The 24,477-nt window shown below is 39.5% G+C and overlaps 1 protein-coding gene across 2 annotated transcripts in view; it reads right to left on the bottom strand.

The window, feature by feature from the left end:
• Positions 1–16,937: 16,937 nt before the first annotated feature.
• negr1 (neuronal growth regulator 1) overlaps positions 16,938–24,477 on the bottom strand; it is a 152,498-nt gene continuing 144,958 nt past the window's right edge. For both annotated transcript variants that reach the window (XM_079642169.1, XM_079642170.1), the window contains one exon: positions 16,938–23,790. In XM_079642169.1, coding sequence (XP_079498295.1) covers positions 23,690–23,790 — 101 coding nt within the window. In that variant the 3' untranslated portion in view covers positions 16,938–23,689. The remainder of the gene's footprint in view (positions 23,791–24,477) is intronic.

The following is a 24,477-nucleotide window of genomic DNA, read 5'->3' on the forward strand; positions in this document are numbered from 1 at the left end:
TGGTTCCACTTGTACATTTAGAGTTCATAGGACCCTCGTTATTCTCTGAGAAGTTTTGCATTATACAAGCTGAGCCAACCTGAAGGAAAGTAGTTCCATGAACATCTTTCCTTCAGCCTTTACAACAGCATGTCAATAATTCAATCCCACATTCCCCTGGTTCATCAGGTTGTCTTTCTTGTTACATAATAACAGATCATATTTGTTAAGTGTTATTATGGGAGAATTACTATTCTTGTGGTACTACTGCCTTATTAGGCCCATATTGAGCAGAGCATATTAAGACCAAAACTCATGTACAACAACTTCCTTACTTGCAATAAATAAGCACTAATTAGAGGGTTAATGAGGAAAAACTCTCAACTACTTGTAGAATATGCTCATGTAGAATAAGGCATTAATAAGTGTTTTATCATGACTACTAAAGAGCCAATATACTGCTAATATGCATGTTAATTAACAACTAGTTGATCGTTAATTTGTGTACCTTAATATAAAGTGTTACCAAATAATGAAGTCTTTGGTGATGTATTCAATAGTACTTTGTAATAATTATTGGGAATGAGTACTTGATGTGGACGTAGGTATTCGTATATTCGTAACATATAAAGTGTGACCACATCACCCCAATTCTGGCCTCACTACACTGGCTTCCAATTTGGTTCCGAATTGTTTTCAAAATCCTTTTATTTGTTTTCAAAGCCCTAAATGGGCTGGCTCCGGCCTATATAGCCGAACTCCTCCATAGCTACACCCCAGCCAGAGCTATAAGGTCTGCTGACCAGCTGTTGCTGATAGTGCCCAAGACCAGGCTCAAAACCCGAGGTCACCGAGCCTTCGCAGCAGCTGGCCTCAGGCTCTGGAACACTCTGCCCCTCCATGTGAGGTCGGCCCAGACACTAGGGTTTTTTAAATCCTTGTTAAAAACACACTTCTGACACCTGACTATTCCCTGTGTTTTTGTTTTTTATATTTCTGTTCTGTAATTATTGTCTTTTATTGTTATTGTAGTAATGTGTTTTTATTACATGTACAGCACTTTGGCTCGACCAAAAATCGTTTTTAAATGTGCTTTATAAATGAAACTTGATTTGATTTGATAGAAACAGTATACTAAAATGGATTCTGTTCTATATTAAACGTTTTTTGGATGTTGCCCAGCGATTTAACTGTAATCTATGAATATCAGCAAATCTATACAAGCAAAAAACTATCAATCATTTTTCTTTATTATTTTTTCTTTATTTTATTTGTAACGTTAAACTTTCATAAAACAAATATTTTGATAATTATCCATTCATTTCAAACACTATTTCTACATTCGATTATTTTACTGCTCTATAAAAATGAATAACGATTACTCAAATATGGAAATTATTTAAAATGCCCATAGTCAAAGATACAGTCCAGTCGTTAGACAACAGAAGGACCTGCTATTGCAGATCAGTGCTCAAAACTTTGAATAGGACTTTGATCCGAGGGACAAAGTCTTCCTTGGAGAAACCCAAACCATGACTTTATTCATCCTGAACTGGGTCACGAGCTACAGCTACGTCTTTGTCAACAACTATTGCTTAAAACTAAAATATAGGTTGGACTGTAATATGGTCAAAGCAGTGTCACATGCCAGTACATAAACAACGATTTGTGTAAGAAAGGGCTTCAGGTGATTCATTTTAGTTTAGAATATAGTTAAAGTACAATTGATAGGAAAGGCCTTGCAACACAAATGCACTTTGCTTTGGCTCAATGAGTGAAAGGAAAATGTATGATTGTTCAATACAAATAAATAAAACCCAGAGACTAGGAGATGGAAGAATTGTATCTCCTGCCGTTAGGACAAAATCCTCCACTTTGGAGAAGTGATCACTTGTACCTGTGCAAACTTTGTGCATCAGTAAGATATGCATTATATAGATGATAATGCACAGTACACATGAAACCCCAGGGGATGATGGGTAAGGAGGTTTCAGAGGGATGCTGCCAGCTGTCATTGCCTGGTAATTAATTATTCTTGCATAGTTTCTATTTGTACTTCTTTTTCTATTTTAGTTTATGGAAGACAAGATGAAGGCTTATCTTATCTCTGCTAATCTTAATTAAGGAAAGGAAAAGTCCCTCCTCTTTCTTTGAGCTTTCTGAGCAGACTGAGGGCATCTTAGCGGTGATCACAAATGACCCGTTGCAATTAGACCAAACTTAACCTTACTGTTCTGTATATCAATTTTTAATTTCCTGTGGACATAAATGTGGCTCCCCGCTGTGTCAAAAGATGTGATAAAACAAATTAATATCTTTGAGGAAGAAATCCAATCTTAACTATAGGCTAACAGAGTGCATCAAAAACAATAAGCTCACTTTGATCTACTTTAGTTGATACCAGCAGATACAACCAGTCTCAGCTCTGTTCACATTAACACTTAATACTGAAAATCAGTTCAAGTTTATTTCTCAATAATGGCTGACAGGAAGTAAACCCTCACCCTGCTGTCTCCCAGTAAAAAAATGTCACCAAAATACTCCTTTCCTCGTGGTTATAAGGCATTTCCTATTCATGAAATCACTTTAATGTGATCTAACAAATGTAAAAGGGCAAGTATTAACCATACATGCTGTTTATATTGCTTGTAATTGGGATGAAGTACACATCTGTTGAGTATTTTAACATAAAATAGTTTGATTGTGTTGAATTGAAACCCAAAAAGGCCCGCTCCACCAGACCCACAAACACTGGCTGAATAACAAAAATATGAACACCACATAAGTGTTAGATACCAACTGAGAAACCTCCACATTACTCATCCCGATTGTTGGATTATTTTATTTGTCCTGCTTTTATTTAGAAATCCTTAATTCTCATGTGGTTTCAGTTCCTGCCCTCGTGTGTGTCCTGCCTCCCTGGCCTGCACTCACTTACTCACCCGCCTCTGATTTAGCCATTAGTTTTCTCCATTTATACACTCCTTTGTTTCCCTTGTCTCCCTGCCAGACTGCTATTGTTTGTCCTTGTGAGTGCACAGCTTTCCAGCGTGTTTAGCTTCCATGGTTTTTGACTCAGCTTTATTCCCCAGTTTTGGACTATTGCCTGCTCCCTGTTTGTATTTGTTGTTCGGTTCAAACTGATTTCCTGTGTATGACCTTTTTCAGCAAAGACTGCCTGTGTTACAATTGACATACTATTGCAGTATTTAGTATGCCAGAATATATTTTGTGTGTCCTAATACATAGTGTGTCGAGCGCAGAATGCAACAAAAATGGATGTCTTATGTCATCTGGTTGCATTTTGCTGTGTGCCAGCCAGCCATTATGCTTTTCCATTCATTCTGATCCTTTGCAAACCAGATTTATGAGCAAGAGGGTCAATGTTCAAGGTTTCACGTTTCAAAGCAGTTGTATGTCTCAATTGCATACATACTGCATGCAACAGTACATACTTTCCAAGGGCAGCTGCATTATGCACGAAATGTAAAGTAGTTTCGAAAAGCAGTTTGGGATGTAGCCATGACTCCTTACCTGCCTCTGTCTGTCTCTCTGCTGTCAAGACTCTGTTTTGCCGAGAACAGTTTCTTCATAATCTTCTCAATTGAAACTATAAGCTTAATATCACACCGTCCTTGCCCCCGTGTGTACGTCCAGGCATGACTGACAAAGTAGTTTTAATTTGATCACCCCAGCAGAACCACTTTCACTTTGAGACTTTCTGCACTTTGTCATTTCCACATGTCTATCCTGAGGGAGCATTTGTCAAGACAGCCAATTTATCAGATAATAAAATAATGTTAATTAGATTAATTCTCCTGATCATGACCCGTGCACTTTGAATGCCGATTACCGTGTAAACACAATCTCTGTGTGATTTTCCAGGTTGATAGCTGTGTGCCTAAATCAGAACTCCACACGTGTATCCCAGCGTTTAATGAAATAATAACTTCAGCTGCTGAAGCATAGTCAAGTTTTTACTTCTGCCTTTTCATGCCTCTGCACCGCTAACAACAACTCTCCTGCCTGCAACGAAACATTATCCATCAATTATGGTGTAATTAAGAAATATCTAAGCTTTGGCACCTACGACCACATTACAAATTCTCCACAGCTGACTGATTTCAGAGAATTGAAGAGCAAATGCAAATGGATTTTTTTAATTCGGAAAATGGAGGTAGGCTAATTGAGTTGACCTTCAAATTGTCTTTTATTTAAAATTAACAGCGGAATGTGAATTAGTGAAAGTGTGTGTTGAATACACAACTATACTTCACAGCTCTGCAATATAGCCTGAGCACTTTCTTTTTCATTTCATGGCAAATAAACCACAGCGGTAGACTACAACTGACATAATATTTGTTGCCTTGTCAGTTTTTGTTTGTGTCTTACAGCACCGTCCTAATACAGTCAAATATCAACCTGAACAATTTCTGTATGCAAATGCTAGTTTGTACAACACAGATTTCAAGTAGTGTGTGTGTTATAGGAGTTGACAGCAGATTTGCTAATGCACGAGCGGCTTGAAGGGTTGGTTTACCACCATCGTTCAAGAAACGTCATCCCCTTTAATGCCAGAGAGAGTTCTTCATCTGAAGCAAGCAGGTGCATACACGCATGGTCTCACACTGAGTCGTACCCCAGCCTAACCGCATTAGCTCAGCTGTTTATGCATTTAATGCCAGCCACAGCGATACATGCAGCAAGCCATGAATCACCCAGAGGACTTTTGGGTGGTATAAATCATTTATATTGTTAAGCTTTCAAGAGGACACAGTCATTTATCCTCAGTTCAAGGAGACACGGGCAGTTTAAGACACTTGTCAATTACGTGTTTGGAGAGAGAAGAGCTCATAACAGGCTGTCAGGCAGAGATGAGATGGACGCCGCGTACCAAGGCAGTGCTAAAACCAACACCCTCGTGCTTATCTGTGCCATAAAGTGATGCACACACACAGAGGTAAAAGATGGAGATTGTGCCAGCAGTCTGTCCTCTGCCTTGCAGCTGACATTGTAAATTATCACCTGTCATATCAGTGACATTTCAGCAAAGACACTTGATGTGGTGATGCTGGAGATACAAACTTTGGGGGGGCGCTATAGGGGAGTTTTGCACTCCATGCTAACGTCTTCCATTTCAGGCGTCTCTCGCTGTTATCAGTATATCTTAAGAAGAAAGATCAAAACATGAAAACATTGGCAGTATGATGCCTGAGCAAAGATCAGAGCTAGGATAGGTTGATTTGTAATTCACTGTGCCTAATCTGCGCCAGGCGAGATGCGTTTGTTGAAAACAGCTCTCGGTGTTGTGTGTGCTGGTGACACAACACACATGCAGCTATCCATATGTTCAGGTTGAAAGTTAAATCACAAGCATATCCACGCAGGTTTCACATGAAAGTCACAAAGTAATTAAATGATGCTTTATCTTTAAACATATGCCAGTGTCAAGAGAAAATAGCCTCAATTCAGACGGGCAGTAATGAGAAACACCTGTAATTACTTGGAAATGTCAAGTTCTGTGACAGAGCGAGCGCATGTGTTGGAGACGGCGGAGAGTTACATCTGGTATTAGAGCTCATGTCTGGAGGTAAACTGCTTGGTGAGTCATTTGTATTGCAGGTTGCTTCTTTAATCGCCTTGTTTCTCGATTGAAGTTTCTCCTGAGGGAGAACTGGCCGAGTTCTGAGATGGAAACAACAGCGAGGGAGGACACACTATTCCCACCTGGGATTGTTCTGTCTCTGTAGCGGTACCAAACAACATTTAAACCCACGTTTCCTCACTATGCTGCCCACAAAATGCCGCTCTGAGGAAACTAGTCTGTTTTAACAACTGACTTCATATGGGGTCTGTTAAGAAACTCTGATATTTATAATGAATGGGGCAACATTTGCGAGAACATATAGCATCTGTTAAAAGTCAAAAGTCATCCAAATGACCTTTATCTTATATTACTTTGGATCTTCCACTACTGATCTTGTAAGGAAAGCATTGTTAAAAGACACCAGTTTTCATTTATTGTAAGACAGGATACAAACTGTCTGTCTGGAGAAGGGTGATAGCACTCTTGTGTTTGTACAGCAGATATAAAAGACTGCAGTCAGAAGCTATCCTAGCTTAGCTTAGCATATTGGAAACAGGGTCAAAGAACTATCCTGGTTTCCCCCAAATGTAACAAAATCTGTCCACCAGTACCTTTGCATAAATGATATCTTTTAAGGGTGTGTGTGACCATTTATTGGCAGGAAGCAGTAACTTGCTAGATTCTCAGCTGGCTGCCTGGCAAGTGGCAACGCATTCTCTTGAGAAACCATTGAGATATAATTAAACGTGTTAATAAGTGTGTTTTAGAGGTGTTGGTAAGCAGATGCTCGGTTGAACCAACCTTTCCAACCAACTAGATCTCCTCCTTATAATGATCAACATCTTCTTGCATCTTTTTCGGCAAAGAGAGGAGCCTATACTCTCAGGACCGCGGTGCAGCTCTAAACGGCAATAAACCAACAACTTGTTTATTTTAAGAAAAATAGATACTGATGCTACGATTTCCCAGATGTCAGCTGATCAGAAAGAAACCTGAGAACCAGTTCCTTACTACATACAAAACAAAAATAATAATAATCAAAGAAAAAAATGCATACATACATAAAGAAACAAGTCTTTCAAAGGTTTCCTTTTATATTGACTCCAGTTGAATTGAATTGATTTATTTAAAACAAGGGAATAGTGTACATTAGTCAACTTATTAAAAACATGTAAAAGTACTAGAATTAGCCAAAACGCTAGTTTTCACCGATCCCTTTGCCAGATGGTAATAGACATCCTAAACTAAATAATAAAAATACCACAACATTGATATACCAAAAAAAATAAAATGAATAAAATGTACATATTTACAATCACTGAATACAGATAAGAGCAAGTCATGATAATAAATAAAACAATCACAATACGCACTCATACTAACACCTACACCCACACATCAGTGCTGACACTGTTGATTATTAATGAGCCACTTTTTAATACTGTGCTTGAATGTATAGTAGGATGAGGATTCTCTTATTGGTTGTGGTATTGAATTCCATTGATGGGAATGCGTGGAATGAAAAGACAGCCTGGCTGAATGCGCTTTTCCTAAATGGGATGGTGCAGTCTCCCCTAGCCGCACCTCTAGTAACCCTGCTTGAGGAGGGCTTTAGGCTGATGAAGCCAGCCAGAGGAGGAGGAGCCAACCCACGAGTGAACTTATAAACTAAGCAGACATTTTTGTAAACTATGAGATTTTCCCAGCTGAACCGATTATACTTTTTAACAATGTGAAAATGATCATACCGGAATGGCTTTTTGTCTAGTGCTTTGAGTGCTTGCTTATACAGTGATTCCAGTGGTTTGAGAGCTGTAGAGTGTGCATTAGACCAGCTTATCAGACAGTAGTTGATGTGGGAGAGGACCATTGAGTGAGCTTAGCTGCTGCAGACGATAGGAAGTTTCGAATGTATCTGTAATTTGACAGATTGAACTTCACTTTATTGCAGACCTTTTTGATATGGGTTTTGAAATTGAGGTTTATGTCAATATGTACTCCTAAGTACTTGTACTCCGAGACAACCTGTAGTCTCCTTCCAGAAAAGAAAACATCTTGTTCTGTTATAATGCTGTGGCCCTTGGAGAAGAACATACACACTGTCTTTGAAATATTTGGTTGCAAACAATAATTGTTAAGCCAGGATGTAATATTCTCCAACACATCAGTGACCTTGGTAGCAGCCTCTTCTGCGGTTTTGCCATGAGTAAAAACAACTGTATAATCAGCATACATTAATACATCACATTGTCCACACACAGAAGGCAGATCATTTATGTACATGCTAAACAGGATTGGGCCCAATACACAGCCCTGCGGTACTCCAGTTGACAAACATAGCGCACTAGACTTATGGTTCTCAATGTTAACACATTGGGAGCGGGGTGAAAGATACGAATTAAAGAGGTTGGTGCATTCTATAGAAAAATGTAAGTTGAGCATTTTTTGTAATAAGATGTTATAATTAACAGTGTCAAAAGCTTTCCGTAAATCAAGGAACACGGCCCCCACAACCCCACCCCTGTCCATTGATGCCTTAACTTTCTCCACGAAGAAGCATGTCGCTGTTTCTGTTGAGTGGTTAGCCCTGAATCCAAATTGCATTGGATGCAGTGGAAAGGAGCTGTTGTTGAGGTGATTGATGATTTGTTTGGCAATCAGTTTTTCAAATACCTTGGATACTATGGGCAAGATACTGATGGGCCTATAGTTGGATGTCATGAGAGGGTCCCCACCTTTGAATAACGGGACCACAAGAGCAGGCTTCCATTGATTGGGAAAACTCCCTTGATTGATTGCAATATTAATGATATGCGTTAGCTTTTAGGGTACTTACAATTATCCTCTGAAAGCTGGAAGAGGCCAAGTTTTTGAAAAAATAAAAAAACAAGCCAATGAAAAGGTTTCCTTTTATATTGACTCAAGTTAGCCTTTAGGGTACTTAAAATTATCCTTTTTCAGAAAAGTAAAAACAGAGAAGATTCAAAACGGCATAAAGATCAGAGTTTCTGGCTCGCAGCATCGTCTGAAATTAGGTGTGCATTAATTCGAACAAAGGATCAGAATGGCCTCTCTTAAGCCCTAGAGACAGGGTGTCGTCACATCCAGCCAATGAGGGTAAACGCATCAAGCTGCTCTCAATTCTTAATTAGTAGCTGGTCCCCGAAACCCTGCGCAACAGGTGATCTAAATTACCCTCAATCAACTCAGGGGAATTGTGACATTACGCTAAGAAAGGACAAATGACAACAGGTACTACAGACTGAGGGAATGCCATGCTCTCCCCCACATATTAAAACATTTTAAAAAAGTGCGTGATAGCTTAGTAAGACCGATTTACTACCTATAGATCCTATTGTGTCCATGGGGCCAATTCTGCAACATAACTGGCAACCACAAAGCATGATCTTTAAGTGTTGTGTCCCATCATTTGATATCTGTGTAGGGAATATATCGTTTTGTATATGAATGGTATTTTATCTATAGGTCAATCCATCATAGCTTCCCATCAAGTCTTTAAAACATTACATTTACCGTTTTTGAATGCTCTGGTTGAGTATTTATATCTGGTTCTCAGGGTTTCTTACCCATCATCTCAAACCTGGAGAACACTGGTTTCCGATCACCAAGGTCAAACAAGGCATTTGGATGTCCTCTATTAGCTTTTGTGAAAAGTCTTTGCTGAGTTTTTGAGATACCACAAGGACAGCTCTTATGCGGAGACAGCCTTTTGTGCTCTTTATCTGATGAAAGCAGATATGGATTTGTCCAGAAAGTGACGGCCGTTTTAATGCATCACAAAAAGGAGCCGACTATACACAAGTTTTGAAGGCCAGTCTACCTGCAGATTGATGGTGCTAAAAGTCATGACCTGGAAAGCTTTGTGGAATAATCTGTACATACAGTACAGTATAGTAGCTTCATGGCACAGCAGGTGTGTTTATCTCTGAAGGAAAATTCATCACACAATGTCTGTTTTACTGGAGCAGCATGTTCTAACATTTAACAACATAAAATAAACCAACAACATTTTGAAAAATACACTTACTGTGAGCAGCATGAGTAGACAAGTCTTCATTCCTCAAACCTTCATTTGCTTTCTTTGTTTTGCTTCTTTGAGATTGTATTTCCCTTTTAATAGCATGCCATTTATTATGGCTACCATTTTACCGTGCCTAGTTAGAAAAGGGAGAAGAAAAGCCATTAAAATGGATGGCTTTCTAATCAACAGGAAGCCACCAAGGCGCGCATTGTTCTCTTAAACTGTCCTAATCATCCAACAAACACAATTACCTCCATCTCTTCCTCGTGTGCTGAGCTTGGCTTGTGTTGTCTGACATCTGAAGTCAAGTTTTTACAAACTTTGTAGGATTCTTTTAAAAGTAAGACACTGAAAGGATAGGTTTAAACAGAAAGCTTTCAGGATGTGCAGCAGCTTGGTTTGATCAATGGTGAGGTTGTCTCATATGTTTACTAGCATTTTACTGAAACGCAGTCCTGGTTGTTTTTTCTTTGTTTCTGCCACATTGCTGTTATGAAAGAAGAGAAAAAAATCATGACAGGGAAACTTGTGTTATCCCAGCAGGACGTCGAGCAGCACGCTCCCTCTCTGTCGCATTTGTTCCCAGACCAATATGCTCAGAGACTCCACTCAGTTCATCTTCATTTAAAAATCGGGATGCTTGCTAAACACACAGTGTGCCTCTGAGCCAGGGAGAGGGTGTTGTTTTATTATTTTTAATTCTTAGGTGTTTATGGGAGATTGTACATCAATGTCAAAACAGTAATCTGCAGCAGCATGAAGCTGGAAGAGGCGGCTGCTTACTGAATGCCTACATTTTCTCCACTCTATGGAGGGCTGAAGGTGCACAACAGACTTAACCATTTTATATATTCAACACGTTTGAGATTACATGAGGCTCTAGCTGTGCTTTTGCACTTTGGGATCATAATATATGAAGCTTAGAGGCTGTGTGCATGCTCTGCCAGGATCCATCTAATTACTCCCTCTCATGGGCTGCCAGTTCACGGAAACATGTCACAGCGATGACAGTTTCAGAGAAGTCCAACCGCTTGCTTTTGAGCTCCTAAACAAGAGTTGATTAGCGATGCCTCTGCAGGGATGCTGCTCCGTACAGCTGTACAGTTGTACCGACAGCACAGGTGGATTCAAGCTGTCGAGGAAAAACAAGAAACTTAAAAGAGGGGCGTGAAGTAGCTCAGCTGCACTCTTGAGCAGGAAACAGTTCTTTGCTGCTGTCTCTCCTCTGACAGCTGTATTAGGGCTAATCACATGCCGTGTTACTTTGTGGCACCTGGGCAGCAGGACAGAATGACTGCTGGATCAGAGTGAAAACATGTCGATTCAGGGGTGGAAAGAAGCCCTTTGAGAGGTAAATTATATATTAAATATACATTTAAGCCTACATAATAAAACCTGGCTGGGTTAAAAGTGTTTGATCTCCAGTCATTTGAAATGGACTTTTTCTGGAGCTTACATAAATTACCCTGATGTATTGAAACATTTTTCAACAACATCCTGCATCTGTAGAAGACATTTACACAAAAAACAAGTACTTTCGCATCTAGATGTGACATGTACATGTATGTATAATTGAAGGCTTTATTCACAAGCCTGCAAGCCTTGGTGCTCAATTCAGATTCATAGCTCTGATGTGATTCTTTGTTTGGCTGTTCACATTATTTTTTAAATGCGGTCGATATCAGATTCCAGTCTGACCTGGTCACGATCATGAACTGCCCTGCAGCCCAAATACCGACAACAAAGACGTCACACACATTCTTGAGATAGCCAGAATCTTGTTTTCTGATTTCACAGTGACCCCTTTCACCTAAATCTAATCAGGTCATCCATGCACAGATGTTTGTGACACATTTGAAGACATTCTAATAAGACTCTCCTGAGATATGTATATTATACAGACAATCCCAAAACATCATGCAAAACATAAAAACTCAAAGGTGGGGTAGGTAATTTACTTCAGAAACACTTTTTGTTATATTCCATGGAATGCTCTTAACATCCCAATAGCAATGAATACATGAAGTGCTTTGACAATAAATACATACAAAAATGTCATCTGTGGAAGCTGTAGTACTGTAAAAAGAACGACCAGTTATTCTAGCCGGCCCGGCTAAAATGACTGGACGGCCTACCTGCCTGTCAGCCTTCCATCTGTGCACAAACTTATCTCGTGCCCTCATTGGTCATGTGCGCATTTGTGTGTGTTGGAGGAGGCACTCTGTAAGGAAGTCTGAAGGAAGGGGCAGATTTTTTTCGGCGGCATACTTTCAAATTCTAGCGCACTCGAGCTGGTTTCTCCATTCTTACCTACCTACCTACAACTACATCACACACAAATCTGAATTGGTGCCACTTTACCTTAGTGTAGCCTCCATATCGCCAACAGAGGATGCTGTGTAGATGCACCAGTGGAAGATATTTGGGACGATTCTCAGGAGGCTCATGAAACATTTCATTTACATTACATTACATTCCATTTAGCTGACGCTTTTATCCAAAGCGACTTACAATAAGTACATTCGACAAGGAAGATACAACCTTGAAGAAAACAGAATCATATAAGTACATCAGGTTTCAAAGAGCACATAGAGAAACATTTTTGTACTTGGTGAAGTCCAAAGTAGGATCATGTTGAGATGAAAATAACAGACCTGCGTTATGTGTAGGCAGCATACGCATGAGTCACTCAGTATGTATGAGTCATCGTAAGAAATGCCACTCTTTGGACTTTTTCAAAGAAATAAAAATGGATAAATCAATTTCTTTGGAGACACGATTTAAAGAGCATTTAGTTCTACTTTTGACTCAAAGTACAAACCTGTTACTACTAGAGGAGAACACAAAAGGAAGAATTTTGTGGTTAAATGTTGACAAGATTGGAATTTTGAAGTAGTGTCGTTTTGTAATGACTGCAGGAATTGAAATTTCTCTGTATTAATTCAGGCCTGCTGCTTTGTTACTCGAGCACCACAGGCAAGAGACATTCAGGAAATAAGGTGAAAACATTTCTATGAATAACACAATTTATTCTGTGAATGATAGGCTGTGAAATACGATGCACACCACTCTGGGCCATCAAAAGGCAGCTTCAGGGAGAAGCTGCATGAGGAGGCACTATCAGGCTTGTCAGCACAGCCTGTCCAAAATAAATACCATTTGCATCTTTCTCCTATTTATCATCTGTTGCATTATGCCCGCTGTCCTCTCTTGCTGCTGATTAAATTTCCATTAGCCATGCTTACTAGTTGTGCTGAGGAGGGCGCTCCTGAAAAATGCTCTTTGAATGTGATTGCTCCGAGAGAGTGGAGGTTGGGTAATGACACGGTGGCATGATTATTTGTTTTGGGATATGCACCGTGTGACAGCGTGCCTTTTCCACTGCATCTCTGGCTTCTGTCTCGGAGGCTGGCAGGAGGAGAATGAAAAAGCAAAGAAGCAGATTGAAGGGGTTGAATACAGAGAAAATTGACATTTCAAGCTAAAATAAAACGTCTTTTTGCATACTGCATTCATGTACTAAGATGACAACCACTGCTTGAGGGTATTCGGGAAAAAAATAATCTCTCAGGAAGCGTGTAAGCCCTGCATCTGCTTTAAACATGAACATTAAATGCATTGGATTTTCATATAAATACTGTACATGTCAATGGTTCAGTTACGTTAGATGTATGTATTTAGCCTAAAGTCATACATTGACTTGCCTTAGACTCTTGATAAATGCTGGACAGCTGTATAAGGAAATCATTCAGGTTCTGAAACACGAGCATCAGGAGGATTTCAGTTTTGAAGAAATTGGAAGTTTAAATGTGCGGTTTTAAGCAGAAATGATGGCATAAACTCCATTTCCATCAACATGAAATCTATAAGCCACAGATGTGGTCAGTGGGATGTGCGATACAAAAGGATACAACTAATTACCATCCTATCCAGATGACCACTTTCAGAAGGAACACAAAGGACCATGAAGAAATGAAGCTACAACTTTCTCTAACTAGCTGCAGTTCTCCCTGGTTCCTTAATGGCTAGCTGGATTGATTAGTGTGGGGAGGATGGGATGCAGCGCGCCCCCCCGCCTCATTACTCTCAGTTTGCAGGTGTTCTCGATGCTTCGGTACCCCCGCTGCCTTGGCACAGAGAAGACAGAGGACAGAGAGCAGACCCACCTCGTTCATCTTGCACGCTGTGATGGAGGTCATGCAGGAAGGCGCTCTCGCTCAGAATAAGTTGCTGGGAGTGACAGATGGAGAGGCAGAACGGGAGGGAATCAGCTCAGACTCAAAGTGTGTTCATTTGTTTTTCATCTCAGGAAGGCGACTGCAAGCACAACCCCGCCACGCTTACTTTTATGGTTATGCAAGGCACCCTGACTCCTGGCATTTGAATTTTACATCATCTTGAAGAAACTGCAAATATGTGTACTGATTGGGTCTTTATTGTAGGGTTTGTGAGTGCATGGCGTCAGATTGGCTGTGCTGGACAGATAATGGACATACAAATAATGCAGCCATTTCATTTTGTTCAAGATGTTTTGAAAGGTATAGGACGTCTTTAAACAGGAGTCTAGGAGGACACAAGGAGCAGGGTTGGGATTCAAGACATGCATGTTAAAGAAACTCATCCAGTGAACTGAGGTGTATCCTCTTCGGAAGATAGCGGCAGCGGCTCCATAGAAACACCTCTATCAACACACACAAGCACACTCTCTCTCTCTCTCTCTCTCTCTCTCACACTCTCTCACACACTCTCACACACACACTCTCACACACACACACTCACACTCACACACACACACACACACACACACACACACACACACACACACACACACACACACACACACACACACACACACACACACACACACACACACACACACACACACACACACACCATGTGGATTTGCTGGTCAAACACAGTATATTAATCTGGGATTGTTTACTGGGACAGATGTCTTTCCTTGACAAACTATGTGATGATTGGAGTCTATTTATGGACAAAAAGGCCCGCCTTAATTTTGTTCCATGCATATTATATATATATATATATATATATATATATATATATATATATATATATATATATATATATATATATATATATATATATATATATATATATACAGATACAGACATAGATATAGATACAGACAGTACTTGTTTGTCTGGGCTTCCTGTTGGATTGTTGTTGGTTGGTTTTGAAATCAGAGCACTAATTAATTTCCCCCCAAATAACATCCTAAAATATCTTCATTGTTTCCAGAAGGAACAGCACCTGGTTCATCTCATAGTATCAGCAGCACATCAGTGTTTAATCTGGTTTTGATCTCAGCATGAAGATCGTCCCACTACTTTGATCATTTTGAATAATAACAATAGACACGGTGCTCTCAGCCTCTCCAGCTCAATGGTGCGGGGCCTTTGATGAATGTGGACGGCACTTGTCACTGCGGTGATAAAATATCGTATTTTTGACAGAGAGTGGTTGGTGGTTCTGCAGACCGAGGTGAGTTCAGTGATAGAGGAACCACACAGGAGGAGAGTTTGAATTGAGGTTATTAACATTTAGTTAATTAGCAATTTTTCCTCATTATGTGATAAAAACCTATCCGGGCCGCATTACATTTCTATCGAACGTATTTGCTGTTGCGAATTAGTATTATACACCCATAATCTCTTGGCGACAGGCTCTTTAAAGTACTTATTTGAATTAAGTCATCATAGATATTTTAAATAAAAGCGTTCAAACAAAGTTTTGTTCCTGAAGGCGTAGCGTCCAAATGGCCGTCCAGCTTGTCACAGTGGTCCTAATTGCCATGTTAGAGCCGGATCCGCCTGAGACACAGGTCTCATTATTCTCATTTTTATTTCACAAATACTCGCAAATTCTTTCTTCCCGACTTCAGCTGCCGGCACTTATTGTCCCATCTCAGAGCAGAGTAGTTCTGGATCATAAACTCCATCTCCTTACATTAGCATATTCCCTCCAGAGCCCCAAAGTCTGGACTCGCCTCGACCGTTTTCTCAGGTGAGAGGGGGGGTTTATTAAAAAATAAAAAACGTTTCAGGCTTTGCCGATTGCAGGAACTCTGCGATTAAGCACTGAGCCCAGATCTGTTGTCTTGGTGTCTTGAACTCCTGAAGCCTATTGTTGTGCGCTGCGTTATCTTGACAATCTCAGTGGGCTTTAATTATTGGACCACTTAAAATGTGTGGCGGACTTCATCAGCGCTCTGTAACACTCAATTCAGAGCTGCCGAGAAAGAAATGTGGGCGGGGGGGGGGGGGGGGCAATTACAGTGTAGAGCAGCTTCAGCTTGTCCCGGAGGAATTCAGTCCTCACATTTCTGTTCCAGTCAATAATTCAGCCGCTGGATTGAACCATTTGTCATCACTTTGCTGCTCTGTGGCTTTGAGAGGGACTGTCAGCGTGGAGCGGCGGCTCCAGGATGGCCAATAAACTAGGAATATTGAGGCTGACTTTCCAACAATTCAACTTCATTAAAAAAAGGACACATAGCAGCAAGTTTTCTGGCTTGATTGGCACATCGTTGACACCTGAATGCTCCATCCTAGTTCAGGATTGTTTGGGAAAACTTGGTTATCACTGTGACATTAACTTGAGTTGAGGGAAAGGAACGTTTGTTTTCATGGATAAAATCAGTGACATCATGGTGGTATGACGTCATATTCCACGTGCCAGGTAATGGAAACACAGGGGTTGAAGAAGAAGAAGTACTTTTACTTAAAATAAATAGTCCAGTATAAAAATACTCAGTTATAAGTAAAAGTCCAGCATATCAAATCTTACTCAAGTAAAGTACAAGTACCTATAAGAACAATAGTTGAGTATGACATTACACCACTATGTAAACATTATTTGTTTAAAGCATTTGACTAAACAATCATTTATACTAAGGATACTCTCCACATGCTCTTATTTTTTTCAGCTGCACATGAAAGCCGTAGTGCAATAATATTTGTTTACTGTTTAACAAAGTCATTTTTTTTAAATGTCAGGGACTTGGGTATATATATATAAAGGATACAAATAATAAACAATCATAAAAGCATTTAAGAAATGACAAAATCCCATTACAAAGAGTGAACCAAAGGTTGTTTCTACACAGGAACCTCTCATCTCCGAGTATCTGTTCATTTAATGGATGACTTGGATATTTTTAGTCTGTAACATTTTGTTATGAATAAATTATTCTATTCCACGGCGGCTCCACAGTGAGTATGTTCAGTCCAACCCTTTTCTCTTGAACACATATGAAAGCATTGTGGATGTGAAGGTCGCTTCAGTTCAACACAAACACAATCACAATCCATCATCAACTGCCATTTATTAGTATCAAACCACTGCTACAAAATTACATCAAACATGATGAAAATGGACTTGCATACGTGCTATACACAATGTAAGCTTCAAAGTAATTAAAGTACATGATTTATTTTTATTTCTGGACAAATATCAATATATATTTATATATATTATATATAGATATATCAATTCCACTTAAAGCCATATATATCATTCCAGTGATCTAGAGCCTATAAATGTACAACTATATCCCTGGTGGCTAAAGGACCTTCAGACACATTTAAGTAAACATTTCCAGACTTCTCTTCAAATGGTTTATCAGCATGGTGATTTGAACATTGAAATTAAACAAGCAAATAAAAAAAATAAAAAGTCCATGTAGAAAGATTGTTCTGGTCAACCGTGTGATATTCATTCCCAGTTTTTGTAAAAAAAGAAAAAAAAATGGCATATATTGTATCCAATTTACAGAAAGAAACCAGAAGAATTGCTGCACCTTGAACCCTGCCAGAGGTCACTCCATTTAAACAAACACCGCACAGGAGACACATGAACTGGTGCTACAAAGACCTGATTTGCTGTGTCATTCAGTGTATATAAAAGCATGTGTAATCGGCTTTTCGGGGCATGAAAACAAATGAAACAAGATTACATTTACTGTCAGTCAAATAATGACATTCTCTCTATGGCAAACCCATTCAATCCTTCACCAACACTGACAAGTACCCCGGAGCTTTACGTGAAAACACTTGGCTGTGTGTGATTCAGTCCTCGGCGTCATGGAGGGAGAGACCTGCCTGAGATAGCTTGCTTTAAAACCCAGGCAGTATCTCAGGCTCTGCTTCATTGGCTGGCAACTTATTTTCCACTTCAGTGGAAATAATGAGGGACAGGTTGACAAATACTTGATGCAACTCCCCATTGGCAGCTGCCACACGATCAGGGGGATTTCAAAGGAAGTCACACCAGTCAGAAATTACTCTCTTTTTGTACCAATTGAAAAAGGTTTTCTTTCAGAATAAATCCAACTTGCCCAGAGATAGGTAATGGAGGAATAATTTAAATCATTTTCACTCTTTCTGCCTGCGCTTGTCAGGGAGGAAAGCATTTCCTGCTGTGCAACAATCATATCTTCCAAACTGAATACGAGCACTCAAGAAACAGAGTTGTTTTTGATTGTGACATCTCAGTCTGCTGCTCAGGGACGAGCGGTGGCGACTGCAGGAGCACGGTGGCAGCTCCAGGGTGTCGTGTGACACAATCTCCCAGTTTAAACTGACAAAGGCACAGGAAGGGTTTCATTAACCGCGGGTCAGGAGGAATCCCTTTTCAACACCTCCTCAGCGCTCATACTAGCCACTGACGCCTTTGTGAAGAGCCAAACACTATGCTAGTCATCCCCATTAGCTATGCCTTAGTTTTACTGCACAACAATGAAGTTTTACTTATATTTATTTGCTAAATGAAACTGCAAACACCCAGCATTGAGTGGTCACATCGAGCATTATGGACTTAAACACACTCTGATCTTTTGCATTAGTTGTAATATAAAATGACTCGTTGTCTGTATTTATTCATGTCTGTATTTGAAGACTGTAAATGCCACCTTATATTTAATCGCACAGTAAATGCGCCCCTGTTGCAGCAGCAGATAAAACAATAAAGTGATTTTGTCATTGTGTTTCTCACAGGGACTGGTGGCACATCACCTGCACAATCATTCTTGATGTTTGTCTAAACTCAAGCTTTGATATTTTTTACAGCAGCAGGAATATTTTTCGATCATGTCAGGTACAGTATGTCAGTTACACAAAAGATTAATAAGCATGCCCTTCCCGTAATAAAGAAGGGAAAACAAACTGTAATGACCTGATAATAAGCAGGAGAAAGATAATCTGAGCGGATCTGTTTCTGTTAAATACACATGACTGAACTTAAAGTATGCATCAGTCCTAATTATTTTAATTATCATGACATTTAACTGTGTTTCATTTGCTTTCTATGCTACTTTGGGGTTACATGTGTTAGAATAACTGTTAAACTTAATTAGTGCTGCAGTTTGCTTCTATGTTGATACATTGAATGCTCAGTTTATGTTACATGTAACAGCCAATGTCATATGAGCAACCAGTTTAAAGAGTGTGGAGCATTAGAGCTTTCTATTAGGGTTTGTTATGACTGATAAAATATTTTAAAGGCACATTCAGTACAATAGTTGTCCCCCTTTAAGACTCAGCTGTTGTATCATAAATCCAACGTTGTTAAAATGCAAACAGAACAATATGATTTTGAAGCGACCGGGTGAGAGGAGATTTTGAAATGGACAATTAAAATGTGGGGGACGTAATAATACGCACTGGCATGAATATTTAAAATCCTCTTATCTTAAATAAAAAATGAAGGGATCCCCCCCCCCCCCTGGTGTCAGCTGGGGACGGAGGTGAGGCAGTGATCTCTGCAAGAGTGTGGGGGGGGGGGGGGGCACAGGACTTTTTTTATGAGGTAGGCCACACAACCGTGGATTATTAAGAGTGCATTCAGATCAGAGGATACCGAGAAGCCTTGTGCTGTTGTGGAAAAAAAGAGGCATAATCGGCCGCTGATGCACGATGAATGCGCAGTGAATTACATTCATAAACATCTCCAGATCACACACACTGAGCGGCACACTCCAGTCAATGTTGGCGCTTTGCTAACGGTGTTTAATCCTATGTGCTGTGGCTTCCGGCCATCTGGGCTCAGGAGGATTTAAGCAGCGTTCGAGGGCAGAGGGGAGGGGATCAAATGCATGATACGGCAAAATTAAGATGACTCAGTAATTCAGGCTACGCTGTACAAACATACTGATATATTCCCTCATGCCTCGCTAACACTGCACAGTCCCAGCAGTGTTGGTTTCATTAGGGTTTAACTGTTCCCTCGGCAAATCTGTATTTAGCTTGAAGTCAACTTAAAAGACCTTCACAATTCATCTGTGTCTCCAAAACCAGACCAATGTACTGTTACTGATATCGGGCGATAATATGCAGCTGCATAACTGTAGCACCTAAAGTTAGTTTCAATTATTCTTATCATTATTTAAAAAAGGAATTATATCTGGGTGGGACTAGTAGTGGTACATTTCTGGTACAAGTGACAAAAGTCTTTGACAAAAAAGCTGCAGATACTTCATGTGCCATCTAAATAGTTGGAAGAAGCAGCTAGTCAATCCTACATGTTCAGAGATCTTGATTTAGGTGATCCAAATACTAATGTGTGAATAATAGAACTGAGGGATTGTGAGTATTATTAAAATAATATCGGCTAGCTTTAGCTGTCGGTCAGTGCTCCACTCCTATCTATCTACAACATACCAGTCTGGATATTGACATGTAGTCCACCCCTCAAAGATGATCCTTTGACCCACATATTCATTACGTAGCTGGTTTTAACACCAAAAGGACCATTCTTGCTAATTATCACACAGTCATGTTTTCCTCTCTAGTAAAAGCCATGTTGTGATTGACCTAACCCGTTGAAAAGTGTTGAAACAGCTTATAAAGTCTAAAAATGAGATGCCTAATATAACAGCGGTGACCCTGCCCCTGATTTAAGAGGAGATATCTGTGTGTGAGGAGAACATAGTGAGGAGATAGTTGACATTTTAAGGAGGACTTTCTCTTAATGGTGCTCTCTGGCTCAAACCCTGTCCCAGTGATAATGACAACCCGAGATGTGGGTTTATAATGTAACATGAAGACTTTTATTGCAAATTATAGTGAATCAATAAAAGGGATTGTTAATACCATTATTGAAAAAATAATTAACATCCAGTACATTTCATATGTATGAATACTAGCATGGTTTGCTTAGACGAGCAACACTCCAGACTGTCACCAATGTGCCACAATAATCATCACGACTCTGAACAGCAGTGTTTTTCAGTTAATCATCAAAGGTTGATTTAAATAAATCACAAACAAACATAGCCGGCTGGTCTGTAAGAGGTTTGTATTTTTCGACCAGGTTTAAGAACCAACGGTTTCGGAAAAAACGATTTCCATTCATAAAAAGTATGAATATTTGTAAAATGGCCACCTCAAAAACACAGGTTAACTTTGACATGCAGCACAACCATACTCTCTGCACATCGGTAAACACGCGAGTGTGTGAAAACTATGACTACACACTGGCTCTAAAGATCAAAAGGTATCCTATTTTCTCCAAATATACACACATTGATTCTGTTCTATAATACTGTTATATTGGTTCACACCCTCTCTGTGGCAAAAAGTAGGTAATTTGATTGCAAACGTTTTCTTTTTAATGTACTTGTCTGACATAAAATCTACAACAGCTATGGCATCTAAATGAACCCGACAACATTAGAAACTATGCCATACTGTGCCTCGTTTCAAATAAATGTCACATATCCAGTTTTACAAGTTTCAAATGTACTTTTTTATACATCGTTTTCATAAAGGAAGAGAATAAATATACTTCTGACCCATTTTCATACCTTAACATTTAAACAAGATCATATGGTGCAGTATTTTTATAATTTGTAAAACAAGCTGATAACAATTTCATTAACAAACAATAAAATCAAATGTTTAGCAGACTCTTAAACAAATCACCACGAAACGTAAAGGTAATAACAGTGTTTGTGCTTTAAGTCTTTTAACTGCGATGGCTATTTCTCTATAGGTTTGCAGTTACAAGTTCATGTGAAAATACTGCGTGAAGTAGTACTTGTCTAGTCCCTCGATCGTGGGGCAGAATATAACACAGCCCAAATCCAAACATTTCAACCTGTACGACGAATACTGATTTTTATAATATGCAACTGGCTTGTTTTGAAAATACCTGCAAGAGCCATGAGAAATGTAGTATTGACTAAATATAATGCCTGTTCATAAAGATAAGATCAGCTTCTGGTTCATGAACATTCAATAAGTAGTTATGTTTCAAACTAATGAGCTTTATCTTATTGAGTTTCTGGAAGTGTCCTTCTAAAGGAGGTTCATTTAATGTGGATGGTTCTATTAAGGCATTACAGTACAGTATCTGTTTACACCATGAAGTGAAGATACTGGAGGATGATTATTCCATGAGTCAAAAATAAAACTGTTTCTAGCTTTGATATGTTTGATTTCAGTGGAAAAAAAGCCACATTTTCGTCATTAAACAACCTCATGGTTTATTTATTTTTTATGCTGGACATTCACCGGCCCAGTGGCGCTGATCGGCTGCTTAAATCAAATGGACTCTCATCTAAAAGGAGCTCATTGCACCTTAGGGCATGTTTGCACAATTTATTTAGTGTTTTGTTGCTCGTCGTTAACATTAAAAGGACTGGAGGCAAAGCAAGTTTTATTATTGAACGTCTTTAGATAACATATATTGGTGTATAAACCAGAAATCTCAAGTAGTATGACTTCCGGCTCTCTGAATGTCCTTCTTTTGTTAACTGGGGCAATGCTCTACATATATTATCTGTAAGAGACTGGAATACATTAAAGTATTGATTTATCTGTAAAGAAAAACAGAGGAATAAAAGACAGGAATGCAGAATGCTGCGTTCCCGGAGTCCATTATTTAGATATCTTGCCAAAAGTTGAAGGCAAAATCCTCCAGCGACTTTCAGTGTGCAGCTGTGGGTTTTCAGCCAGACGATGATCAATAGGTTATAATAATAATTCATAGCCGAACGCTGCGCTCAGACGCCCACTGGAGGTGGCCTGTTTCAAAGAGCCCAGTCTTTAAGAGAGAAGCGTTCAACAGTTGATCTTGGGCTCTGCTTTTTCTTCTCAACTGCAACAGTTTGTTGTGACTTTCATGTGTGTGGACTCTCTGAAAGAAAACGTGTTCATACTGCCGTATTGATATTTTCAAGAAAAATGTAAACATAGGGCCGCGATGTTCCTCCCTTCTTACTGTACACATTCATGAACTGTGTTAATGTTCTTGGTCGAAATGAGAAAAGCTGGTCCCACTTTAAAACAAAAGCCTACACTATATTCAAATATAAAGATACGATACAGTATACTTTCCTACTTTGACGGTTGCCTGATCAAATCTGTGAGGCAGGCATATAACTGAAGGACCCATTTCAGAATACAACAAAGCACACCTTCAACACTGTTCATCCATCTAGAGAGTAATCATGACAATACAGGGCCTAAAAAAGCCCTGTCTTTTTGTTCTTTTGAATTTCTTTTTTCAGTTTTTTTGTATTTTTTAAGCACACTCCGTAATCTGATTTCGTATTGTTAGGAATCTAAATGTCTTTCCTTTGTTCAACAACCCATAATACATTCAATACAACATTGGTATGGTAATTCTGTGTACTGAGAGACTTGGCACAATTGCTTCTTTTCTAGCCATGTACAAAAACGGATGAAAATGTTTTTGCGCCATCGCCTCCCAGAGCATCAAAGTAACTCATTTTGGGAAGTTTGGGGGCCTTTTTGAGATGATTGGAGGTGGGGGTGGGTGGGGGGGGGGCGGGGAGCACTGATTCACAAGGTGAGGTGAAAGAAGAGAGGAAATAATAATAATTATAATAATAAAAAAAACATCATATTTACATGACAGAAATTTCACCAAAAAGCATAAAAAAAAAAAAAGGTAAATATTCCCACACAATTAACGCTGATTATTTCCCCCAATCACGGCTTTTCAACAAACTGTACCAGATTGGATTCCAGCCTTCAGAAATGTCAAAAAGGACTCATAAATGCTCTCGACAGTCATTGTGTCCGGACTGGCGCCCGCTAGTACACGCTGATGAAGGAGGCGAGCGCCAGCACCAGGCACCAGCAGGCCAGCGGGACGTTTGCACTTCCTGTGCTCCCATAGGGCGCAGTGTTGGGCGCTGTGGGCGAAAACAAGAGAAGCTCTGATTAGTTGTGATTGCACTTTCAACACCTGAAAACCTGCGGGCCTCGCATGGTGCTTCCAAATGGGACGGTTAAACCTGCAATTACTGCGCCACTTAAGCTGTTTAGAGTTGGTTTCTCCGTTTAAAGGTGTCATTTATACTTTTATAAGACTGCTGCTACTGTATAATGAAAGTCTGGATATTTACTGATGTAAAAGTTCCTTTTTTTCATTATTCTTAAGGAGAAATGTTTTAATGGTGAAGTAAGATTTGTTTCTTGTTTAAATATGTATTAAAATATGTGTGGAAAAACTGGTTGCCACACTTTTTCCTAATCTAAAATCAGCCACACGTACTCTTAGCCAATTGTGTAATAATAGTTTAACATTTTTGACCAGTTTGAAATGACACCTGGTGAGAGGTTCAGAGGCCAAATCACTCCCTGGTGCGACAGCTAACAGCTCGAAGATATCTTTTAAAAATATGTTTTTTGGGCAATTATTAAATAGATGCAGCGTTGAAAGGGAATTGTGACAAGGGGCTAAACTAGACACCATTTTAGGGTCTAGACCAGTTCAAAAGTAAAATCTTTAAGCACATACACACCAGTAGTCCAATAATACAGGTGTTTTATCTTATGAGGATGTGTCAAATCTAGGCTTGATAGACAGTTCCTCCACT

This window comes from Notothenia rossii (genome assembly GCF_949606895.1).
Source record: "Notothenia rossii genome assembly, chromosome: 1".
Taxonomy (NCBI): domain Eukaryota; kingdom Metazoa; phylum Chordata; class Actinopteri; order Perciformes; family Nototheniidae; genus Notothenia; species Notothenia rossii.